Genomic DNA, 11772 nt, shown 5'->3' with positions numbered 1-11772 from the left:
TAAAAATTAGAGATATCAGAGATTGTCTCATTGTAATACTAGGGCAGGGTAAGAACTCACCACCTTGATTATACAAATGTCATTGTAGCAAGATAGGCTTAGAGCTCTCCACTAGACTGTATCAATCACAAACCCCAACCCGCTCAGAGCTCTCCACTAGACTGTATCAATCACAAACCCCAACCCAACCTTAATCCACACGATGGGGGACTATTCCCTGCTAGACTATACAAATTCCAACCATAACCCAGCAAGATAGGACAATAAGTCGCTGTTGAATTAAGCTAGTTCTAACCCTAACCTAGCAGGGCCGAACAAAGCCAATCCCAACTCTTCACCAACAGAACAGGGCAAGGACTTTCACCACCAGGATAGTCGAGGATTTTCAAAGCCAACCCGAGTCTAATAGGATTTTTATAGACTACAACAAAATCTTCTTCCCACTAAATTTTAATCTAGTGCAGAAACCGAAATTTATAAAATATAAAAAAGGCAGCTTATTCTTCAAAATTATAAAACCCACAGTGAAAAGTTAACTGAACATAAATAATCGTTGAATCTCAGAAGAAGCCCAAATCAGGGTCCCACAAATATTGTAATTATACCCCCAAAAAAATAATAGTAAAAACACTAAAATATCACCATCTGCGTAGATCAATTACAAAGCTCCATTATGCAATTTTGCAATCTTATGCGAAATGGAAGCCACCAAAATCTACACCACCTAAGCCAGCAAAATTCGAGTTCTTTAGGTCGGCAAAAATCAGTCCTTGGTGTAGCAATCTCATCATGTTCCTTAGCTGCTGAGCGGGAGGGTATACAGTGTAGGTAGGGTTAGGGTTACCACCCCGAGTAACCAGAATTGGCAGTGAATCCACCCTGCTGAGGGTAAGGCTATTGCGGAGGATACTGCCCACCGGGTGTAAGGTATTGTGTATAGCCCGCATCAGGCATAGGCGTGTATGGTGGACAGGGGGGGTAAGGGTAACCAGCCTGCTGAGGACAGTGTGGTAATGTGTAAGGTGGGTAGGGAGGGTTGTAGAGTCTAAAATTGCCCCTGTTCTTAAAGCCAACTGTTAAACATAAATATTTATGTCAGAATAAACAATTCACAGTCAAACCATACAATTAGAAACATCCAAATTGAACCCAGAATTTACGCAGACCTTGTTTTATTATTTCAGCACATTAGAATTACAAAAAGGCTGGTTATTTAAATAGTTCACAGCCTTACAAATACTTACACCGAAGAAACTCTATTAACACAACTCTAAACTTAGACGGCAGTTCATCAAATACTGTGCATTACAAACTAAATGGATTGCTACAGTGGAACTAGAGTTAGCTATCCTAAGAAAGAGGATGCATATCCAGTTTTACTTGCATTGAAATGCATGCTAATTTCAAACAAACTTTAACACTAAAAATAGGAGATTATTTCATAACTAACAGTCTTAAATAAAGAACTGGAGATAGGCTTTTTTTTGTGTGCTGTGGTCTGTGATGGTGAATTACGGTGCATGGATGTTTTATATGGTGGATCCTAAGATTAGCAATGCCTGAGCTGCATGGAGCTGCATGCACGAACAACATCAGCTATCTTCATACTCCCCCTTGATGCTGAGAGGGCTCACAATCTTATCTCGTAGTGCTGAAAACTGAGCTTTTGCAACCGCTTTAGTGAATATATCCGCTAGCTGATCCTGGGTGTTGATGTGCTTCAATTTAACATCCTTCTTTTGCACCAAATCTCGTATGAAGTGATATTTCAAATCAAAATGTTTTGTTCTGCTGTGATGAACCGGATTCTTAGCTAACTTGATGGCACTCACATTGTCACGATAAATTATTGTAGGCTGAATTTGTTTTTCTCCAATTTCTTCCAAAACTTTTCTGAGCCAAAGGGCTTGTATACCTGTTGAGGTAATTGCAACATACTCTGCTTCTGTAGATGAGAGGGAAACAATACTTTGCTTTTTCGAGCTCCAGGTAATCAAACCAGAACCAAAAGAAAAACAATTTCCAGATGTAGATTTACGGTCATCCATACTACCTCCCCAATCTGAATCACTAAAGCCTACAAGATTGAACTTTTCAGAAGAGTAGTAATGAATACCAAAACTTGAATTCCCTTTCACATACCTCAAAATCCTCTTGGCTGCCTTCATATGTATTTCAGATGGATTTGTCATATACCTTGAAACAAGTGAAACTGAATAAGCAATATCTGGCCTCGTGTGGGTTAGAAACATCAAGCTCCCCACAATACTTCTGTAAGCTGTCTCATCAACTAAATCAGCACCATCATCTCTACATAACAAAACTCCATGAGCACTTGGAGTGGAGGCAGAGTTACAATCAGTCATATTAAATTTTTTCAGCATATCCTATGCATACTTTGTTTGACAAATGAAAATCTCATCCTTACTTTGATAAACCTCCATTCCTAAAAAATATTTCATTAGACCAAGATCTTTCTTCTCAAATTCTTTCATCATAGCAGCTTTGAATTCATTTTTCATCTTAGAACGACTACCCATATACAAAAGATCATCAACATACAAACTTATGATGAGAATATCAGTACCTTCTTGTTTGTAGTATAGGGTAGGATCACTCTTACTTCTCTGGAAGCCATTCTCCTGAAAGTATCCATCAATCTTGGCATACCACGCTCTTGGTGCTTGCTTGAGGCCATACAAAGCCTTCTTCAACTTGTAGACATAATTATCTTTTCCTTCCACTTCAAAACCTTGTGGCTGTTCCACATATACTTCCTCTTCTAAGTACCCATTCAAGAAGTCACTTTTCACGTCCATATGATGTATGCTCCACTTCTTCTGAGTTGCTAATGAAATCAGCATTCGTATGGTCTCTTGTCTTGCTACTGGTGCAAATGTCTCTTCATAGTCAATTCCATATTTCTGTGCGAAGCCTTTAGCAACTAATCTTGCCTTGTGTCTTTCAACACTCCCATCACTGTTAAATTTGGTCTTGTAGACCCATTTGGTGCCAATCCTTTTTTTGCCATGTGGAAGTTCTGTTAACTCTCAAGTGTCATTCTTGTGAATGGAATCCGTCTCTTCTTCCATGGCTTTCACCCAAACTTCATTAGTACATGCATCTTCAAAACATGATGGTTCAAAATCATCCTTGGCTAATAAAGCAAAATTCATTGTCTCACCTATTAGGTTTTCTTCATGTACTTGATTTTCACTCTTCTAGTAGATATCACTCAATCTCCTTACTTTCCTTGTAGAACTTGGAGAAGAAGCTGGACTTGAACTTGGTACTAAAGAACTTGATGAAGGATTGCTTGGTGGAGTTAAACCACTGGATATAGAAACATTAGTTGGCTGCTCATGATCAATATCAGCAATTATATCATCATTCAAAATAGATTTTGGCTTCTCAACATGGCCTTTTTTATGACCATAAACTCCCCCTTCATAAAAAATCACATCTCTTGAGACAATAAGCTTGTTAGTGAGGGGATTATACAATCTATAAGCCTTGCTTTTCTCACTATACCCAATAAAATTACATGACTCACTCTTTGCATCTAACTTCTGTCTATTCTGATCAGGTACATGCACATAAGCCAAACAACCAAAAACTTTGAAATGATTAACATTAGGCCTTTTACCATACCAAGCTTCATAAGGAGTCATCTTTTCTAATGCACTGGTGGGGCTACGGTTGAGGATGTACACCACTGTAGCAACTCCATCTCCCCAATAAGAATTGCTCAATCCCTTGGTTTGTAACATGCACCTTGCCATTTCAACCACAGTACGATTCTTCCTTTCAGATACTCCATTTTGTTGAGGTGTGTATGCAGTAGTAAGTTGCCTCTTGATGCCATTAAAATCACAATAACTTTGGAAAGCCTTTGAGCAAAACTCTCCTCTACGATCAGTCCTTAAACATTTGATCTTGCACCCTTTCTCATTTTCCACAAGGGCTTTAAACTTCTTGAATGTATCCAAGGCTTCATCTTTGGCCTTCAAAAAATATACCCAACAATTTCGTGAGTAATCATCAATAAAAGTGATGAAATATGATGACTTACCCAAACTTTTAGTCTGCATAGGACCACATATATCTAAATGAACAAGCTGAAGTGGGTGATGCGCCCTCCATGCATTGCCCTTTGGAAACTTTTCTCTTGCATGCTTTCCTTTAGCACAACCTTCACAAACCTCTTTGTGTTCCTCAACCTTGGGCAAACCAGAAACTAATGCATGTGAGGTTAGAAACTTCAAACTATGAAATTTTAAATGCCCATACCTAAGATGCCATAACCAACTTGAATCCTCATAAGCCATATTTGCCAAACTGTTGTTATGTTCACCAAACCTCAAAGGGAACATCCTATTTCTTGTCATAGGAACAACAGTGATCACCCTATTATCCTTATTCTTATCATAGATAGTACAAGTCTTATTCTCAAAGACTACTTTATAATTTTTCTCACATAGCTGCCCAACACTTAACAAATTGTGCTTCAATTGTGGAGTATAATAAATATCATGAATATTATTTATACCTTCTTTTGTTTGGACCTCCATAGCTCCTTTGGCAGCAACCTCCAATGATTTATCATCACCAAGCTGGATCTTGGATTTGAAACTTCCATCCTTTGTTGAGAACAACTTCTCATTCTCTGTCATGTGGTTAGAGCATCTAGAATCTAGGTACCAAACATCTTTACTAGTATTTTCACCCTTGGCATAGGATAAAAATAAGTGATCAGGAGGATTCTCACTACTTTCTTGAGCATAGTTAGCACTTTTACATTCTTTCAATCTGCATTCTCTTTCAAAGTGGCCATACCTGTTACAATGGTAACATTGAACATTTCTCTTATCAAATCTGCCTCTACCTCTTCCTCTGAAACCACTTCTTCCTCTTGAGCCACCTCTACCTCTACCTCTTGAATAATTTTGGCTTTGTCCTTTACCTTGGCCTTGATTGATTTTGGCACTACTGCTGCTTGCATCTTCATTTTTTGTGATTAGCAATTTTGAGGAAAACGCTTTCTCTACACCTTCAAAAGAATCTTTCAATCTTTCTTCATGAGACATCAGGGATCCGACCAGTTGATCAAACTATAGTTTTGTCAGATCTTTGCTTTCTTCTATGATTATTGCTACATGATTCCATCTGGGTGTTAAAGATCTCAACACCTTTTTTATCAAAACTTCATTGCTTACAATTTTTCCAAGTGTAGCCATTTTATTGACCACATCTTTGACTCTGACACAATAATCACTTATACTTTCAACTTCTTGCATCTTCAAATTCTCGAACTCTCGCTTCAATGTCTGAAGCTTGACCACTTTAACTTGATCACTACCCTAGTAAGCTTCTTGTAGAGTCTTCCAGGCATCTTTGGCAGTTGTTGCTCCTGATATTCTTGGAAATAAGCTCTTATCAAGAGCTATCTGAATGTGAAACAAAGCTTGAGCATTCTTTTTCCTTGCTTCCTTTCTTGCTGTTCTTTCATTGGCTGTAAGGGCATTCCAATCAGTTGGCTCTTCATAACCTTATTCAATAATCTCCCACAAATCTTTTCCAATAAAAAAGGTCAGCATCTTAATGCACCAATAATCATAATCATTCCCATCAAATTCTGGAATGGGCATATTGTTAAAATTCGACATGATTAACTTTGGCGAAATTCCAACAATAAAACTTTAACCCAAAACAATTTTACCTGCTCTGATACCACTTGTAAAGTCTAAAATTACCCTTGTTCTTAAAGCCAACTGTTAAACATAAATATTTATGTCAGAATAAACAATTCACAGCCAAACCATACAATTAGAAACATCCAAATTGAACCCAGAATTTACGCAGACCTTGTTTTATTATTTCAGCACATTAGAATTACAAAAAAGCTGGTTATTTAAAGAGTTCACAGCCTTACAAATACTTACACCGAAGAAACTCTATTAACACAACTTAAACGGCAGTTCATCAAATACTGTGCATTACAAACTAAATGGATTGCTATGGTGGAACTAGAGTTAGCTGTCCTAAGAAAGAGGATGCATATCCAATTTTACTTGCATTGAAATGCATTCTAATTTCAAACAAACTTCAACACTAAAAATAGGAGATTATTTGATAACTAACAAAAGAACTGGAGATAGCTTTTTTTTTGTGTGCTGTGGTCTGCGATGGTGAATTACGGTCCATGGATGTTTTATATGGTGGATCCTAAGAATAGCAATGCATGAGCTGCATGCACGAACAGCATCAGCTATCTTCAAGGGTAAGGGTAACCAGCCTGCTGAGGACAGTGTGGTAATGTGTATGGTGGTGTGTATGGTGGGTACGAAGGGTAACCAGAGGAGGGAGTGTACCCAGGGCCACCATGATGAGGGTAAAGTTGTTGCAGATGATATTGGGGATAGCCCACATGAGGATGAGGCGGCGGGGGGTCGATAGTGGGTGGCGTGAAAGCTGTAGAGGTGCTCACCTTGTTCCTTTCCTTACGCTGCGGGGTAGGGCTCCCTTTGGCATTTGATTTGGGCTCCGGCTTGGTCAAGGGCACTTTTTTCCTTTTCTTTCGTTGTGGGGTGGTGCTCCCTTCGGTATTTGACTCGAGCTCCGGCTTTATAACTTGGAATGTCATGTTGAGCTTCCCTGTGATCTTCCCAGAGGGATCGCGCACCCGGTAACTCCAGAAACCTACGCGTCCAGTGTTGAACTTACCAAGAAATTTAATTTGGATGGACACGTCGCCAACTTTCTTGCCGCCGATTGTCTTCTTCGATATGAGCTCCAATTTTAAGCGGAAATGGTCCTGCTCAAGCGCCTCCTCGTCCACAATGAAAGACATAAGCTTGTTCCAGTTAGGGTTTGTACCGTACTCTTTGGCCGCCGTTTTTTGCTTGGCGGGTCGCGAGCCGTCTTCAATCCACGCCACTGCATAAACCTTCGAATTTGGGAATATGTCCACATTGTCCACATTCTTTATATCACTGACGGATATCAAGGTTATTTGTATCTTCATTGTTGATAAAGAAGAGCAATCCTGTGACCCTACCATATATTTGTAGGAAGATATAAAAAATCTAAGAAAGCAGAATTTGCGCGCGAACACACAGAGAGAAAGAGCTTAAAATTTTAAGAGCAGCAACGCTTCTTTAGTAGGTTGGTGGAAAAGGGGAAATCTGAATCTCAAATCTTACAACTGTAGGAAATCGTAACAAATCTAAATTGAAAAATCTTGTCTCAAAACCTAAAACCATGATATTTGTAGATCTACTTTTCTTTTATTGCGAATAGATCCAATAGCAGTTGTAAGGAGACTGGTTTTAGTTCATTCATTTTCATATAATTGAATTTTTGTTTCAGTAGGGATTTATTATTTTTTTCCTGCAAATTCTGCCATAATTTTGAGATAGGTCACTTGCCACGGATGAAGTGAGTTTTTTGGGAATCTGCATCCTCTGCAACACTCCTCTTAACTGGACTTCCTTCATGCCTTCACTCTTTTTTATTAACTGCAGTTTACCGTCCTCTCGCCACTGCAGATTTTCTATTTAGCAGTCAAGATTTATTCAGTGCAGATTTTTCTGTTGCACCTTTGCATGGGAATACCTAGTTACCCTAAAAATAGTTCTATATTTTTATTTTCCAACCATTTCAACGCCAACTCAGAAATTTAAAAGGAATATATAGGGGAAAGGATCCAGTAGTTGTGCACCCTAACTTCGCGCTTCTCAAAATCGTACTTGGAAATTTTGAATCACTCCGAATTTTTTACAGCAGCTTACTTGGCAAGTCCCCTGCTTATAACTAAGGTTTCAGGGCCACATCATCAAATATGATGCCACATCAGCATGCTTTTTTCCAAGGTGTCCAAAACAACCCCCAAAAAAAGTGAGACCAATAGGCGTGCAAAAGAGACCCCAATAGTTGTGCAGCTGACATGGCATCACCTAATTGGTTACTTTTTACAATATTCGTACATTTCTTAACAACTATTGGTACATTTCCTAACATCTGTTGGTACATTTCCTAACAAAAATTGATATTTTTTGTTTCAAAGAATAGGTTTTATTTGTTCAATTTTTGGAACAAAAGGTATCAACAACCCTCACAACAATTGGTACATGCTCAACTACTGGGTCCTTTCCCCTATATATATATATTCTCATGAATTAAGATCGATATACAAATTTACAGATGGCACGCTAAAATTTGACAGATTTATTTATGTAATATATAAATGCTTGTTTTCTTTGGAATAAAATTTTATGTAACAGTATTTGTTTAATTTTATTTTATTTTAGGTGATTTTGAAATTTGTTTGAATGTTATTACTAGTATATATATTGTGATTAATATTAAACTAGCATATATATATATATAGAAATATATATAAAGAAAGCCAAGAGATATGGAGGCTTTCATTTATTATGATCAAATTTTAACTTAAAATAAAACTTTGTAAATAATAAATGAAAGCTTCGATATCTCTGGCTTTCTTTATATATATTTTTGTCTTTCTTTATAAATATTTCTATATATATATATGTTAGTAGCATCCGTAGGGGCAATTGGAAATAAATTGAATTATAAAATATTTAATAATTTATAAGTACAATATTTTTATTATATTAATCATTTAATTTTTGAATAACTTATAATTCAAATAATTTATATTAAATGAATTATTGAAATAATTGTAAAATTAGTAAGAGTTGTTATATGTTATTTAGTTTTATGATTATGTTTTTATTTCGTTGAGGTTTATCATTTCAATTTATGTGGTCAATATGGCTCAGTTTACATATCTATTAGGATTAAGAGTAAATTTGGTTCAAGGGCTAGGTATAAGGTTCAATTTGGTTTAGGGTTAGAACTTGGTTTAGAGTTTAGTTAGTTTTAAGTTTTTTGAATTTTCTTTCTAGTGTCAGGCTTAGGATTCAATAATGTATAGTTTGTACGTTTTGAAAATTCTTTAATTTAGGTTAGGGTTCAATTTGGTATAGTGTTCAAGTACGGTTGAATTTTTTTTTGGTGTAGGTTTAGATTTGATTTACTATTAGAATAATGATTTGATTTGATTTAGGGTTGGTGTTCAATTTGGTTTGGTTCTATTCAGTCGTGTCAAGGTTAAGAACGTGTGTTTTGGCTTACGATTATGGTTAATAATAAATTTAGTTTAATATTGAATTAAAGGTAATAGTTTAATTTGTTGTAGTGTGAGGGTTCAACTTGTTAAGGATTTAGGTTGAATTTGATCTATGGTTAGATCATTCAATTTTATATAGTGTTCATTAAGGAAATCGACTATTATTTGTGTGAATAATTAAATTATATGTAAGGATGTATAATGGATAATTTATATTATTTATATATCATTGTTAATCAAGTAGAAACTTTGTGTTGTAATTAAATTAATAACAATATAGTATTGCATGGTAGTTATTGCATAAACAAATAGAATGACAGAAAAAGAATCCAGATAACTACTTAATCCAATACAGTATGCAAATTAAATGTCGATCGCATGAAACAATGACTGTTTATGAAAAAGTATTACATGAATTTATTTCTAAATCTTTCAATCTACTTTCTTCATCTTTTCTCTTTGCAAGTTGTTTTCCCTTTTTCATTTTTTCATAGCGCTCATATGCGAACGGTGGCATTATATTCTCAATCCTTGCAAAGACTTTACACAAGATACAACTACAAATGTCATTCCTGTTCTTTCAGTTGGTCCTATATCAATTGTGGCTTTTGCAAGTGTCAAACCTTGCGACTTGTGTATTGTTAATGCCCAAGCCAGTCTCAATGGTATTTGAACTATAGAACCTCTTTGTCTTATACTGATGGGAACTGTTTGTGGATTGTGATCATCGAACGGAAATCCAAAGTAGTTATCAAACTTAACCATTACATATGTTGGTGGTTCTGGTGGCATACTTCCAGGTTTGTATACAATCTTTTGAATATAACCTAATGCTCCATTTACAAGACCCGCTTCAATCCATAGATTATAAGTTAGCATAACTCTTGCATTTTTGCTAATCAATAACTCCATATCGAGCTCGTCATGAGAACTTCCTTCGGTTGCATTAATAGTTCCAAGTTTTTTGGCAATGCTACGTGCAATAGGTTGTTTGAGAGAATATAATTTTTTCCTGTTATGATTCTGAACATTATCATTTGTGGAGAACAAATGAACATCATTGTCAAAGGCTTCATTGATTGTTGAACTCATATTACTACTTGTTCTTGACATGAGCAACTTCCAGTCATCAATTGTAGGTTGCACTTCTCTCAAGTTTGTCAACAATTGACGAAATTGAATCTGTTCAATGTCTTCTCCATCTTGTCTAAAATTTTTTTCTAAGGTAACCACAATTTTTAAGTCCTGCCATAGAATCTTTGCTTGTCTGCTGCTCTCATATGCCAGTTTGTCTTTGATGGGAGGCAGCTGACCCAGGTCTCCAACTAAAATGATTGAAATACCTGAAAATAATATAGAAACATAATTGTAAATGTTATATAATGAAAACATGGAAATTTAATACGTGGATATTACATTTTTTTACATTCTGAAATGCTTTTTATAATTCATGGCAATTACGAATATACCTGCAAACATTAGATCAGAATTTTGTGGGAATGCTTGATGAAGACAGGAATCGATGTTCTCAAGTAAATTCTCTCCAATGAAGCTCATTTCATCAATCAATATATACTTCACATGTGATAGTTCTTCTTGGAAAGTTGTTAGCCTTGTTCCTTCTAATTGAGCAAAATCTTTTATTGGAATTCTCAACTTGGAATGAATAGTCGATGCTCCTATGTTGAATGCTGCTACTCCAGTCGGTGCAAGCAGTAGAAGGGGAGATTGATTAAGCATTGCCACACTTTTAAGACTTTCACTAATCACACCAATTAGGTAAGACTTTCCTGTTCCTGTTGTTCCTTGAATTATCATATACAATGACATCCTATTTTCATTCATATGGTAATGTGACATAACTAGCATATATATAGAAATATATATAAAGAAAGCCGATAGATATCGAGGCTTTCATTTATTATTTAAAAAGTTTTATTTTAAATGAAAGCCTCGATATCTCTCAGCTTTTTTTATATATATTTCTATATATATATATATATGCTAGTAGCATCCGTAGGGGCAATTGGAAATAAATTGAATTATAAAATATTTAATAATTTATAAGTAAAATATTTTTATTATATTAATTATTTAATTTTTGAATAACTTATAATTCAAATAATTTATATTAAATGAATTTTTTGAAATAATAGTAAAATTAGTAAGAGTTGTTATATGTTATTTAGTTTTATGATTATGCTTTCATTTCGTTGAGGTTTATCATTTCAATTTATGTGGTCAATATGGCTCACTTTACATATCTATTAGGATTAAGAGAAAATTTGGTTCAAGGGCTAGGTGTAAGGTTCAATTTGGTTTAGAGTTTAGTTAGTTTTAAGTTTTTTGAATTTTCTTTCTAGTGTCAGGTTTAGGATTCAATAATGTATAGTCTGTAGGTTTTGAAAATTCTTTAATTTAGGTTAGGGTTCAATTTGGTATAGTGTTCAAGTACGTTTAGAGGTACGGTTGATTTTTTTTTGGTGTAGGGTTAGATTTGATTTACTATTGCAATAATGATTTGATTTGATTTAGGGTTGGTGTTCAATTTGGTTTGGTTCTATTCGGTCGTGTCAAGGTTAAGAACGTGTGTTTTGGCTTACGATTATGGTCAATAA

General features: G+C 35.5%; 2 protein-coding genes across 2 annotated transcripts; both read right to left on the bottom strand.

Moving 5' to 3' along the window:
* Positions 1–894: 894 nt before the first annotated feature.
* Positions 895–7024, bottom strand: LOC131048805 (uncharacterized). The gene is made up of 3 exons (XM_059210116.1): positions 6488–7024; positions 5720–5771; positions 895–1073 (listed from the first exon to the last, which is right to left on the bottom strand). Exons 1-3 carry the CDS (start codon positions 7022–7024, stop codon positions 895–897), a joined length of 768 nt encoding a protein of 255 aa, XP_059066099.1.
* Positions 7025–9670: 2646 nt separating this feature from the next.
* On the bottom strand, positions 9671–10972 carry LOC131048788 (uncharacterized). The gene is made up of 2 exons (XM_057982857.2): positions 10624–10972; positions 9671–10497 (listed from the first exon to the last, which is right to left on the bottom strand). Exons 1-2 carry the CDS (start codon positions 10970–10972, stop codon positions 9671–9673), a joined length of 1176 nt encoding a protein of 391 aa, XP_057838840.2.
* Between the last annotated feature and the right edge of the window lie 800 nt (positions 10973–11772).

This window comes from Cryptomeria japonica, chromosome 8, assembly GCF_030272615.1.
Source record: "Cryptomeria japonica chromosome 8, Sugi_1.0, whole genome shotgun sequence".
Taxonomy (NCBI): domain Eukaryota; kingdom Viridiplantae; phylum Streptophyta; class Pinopsida; order Cupressales; family Cupressaceae; genus Cryptomeria; species Cryptomeria japonica.
The sequence above is the reverse complement of the archived record's forward strand: the minus strand, read 5'-3'. Positions and strand labels throughout refer to the sequence as shown.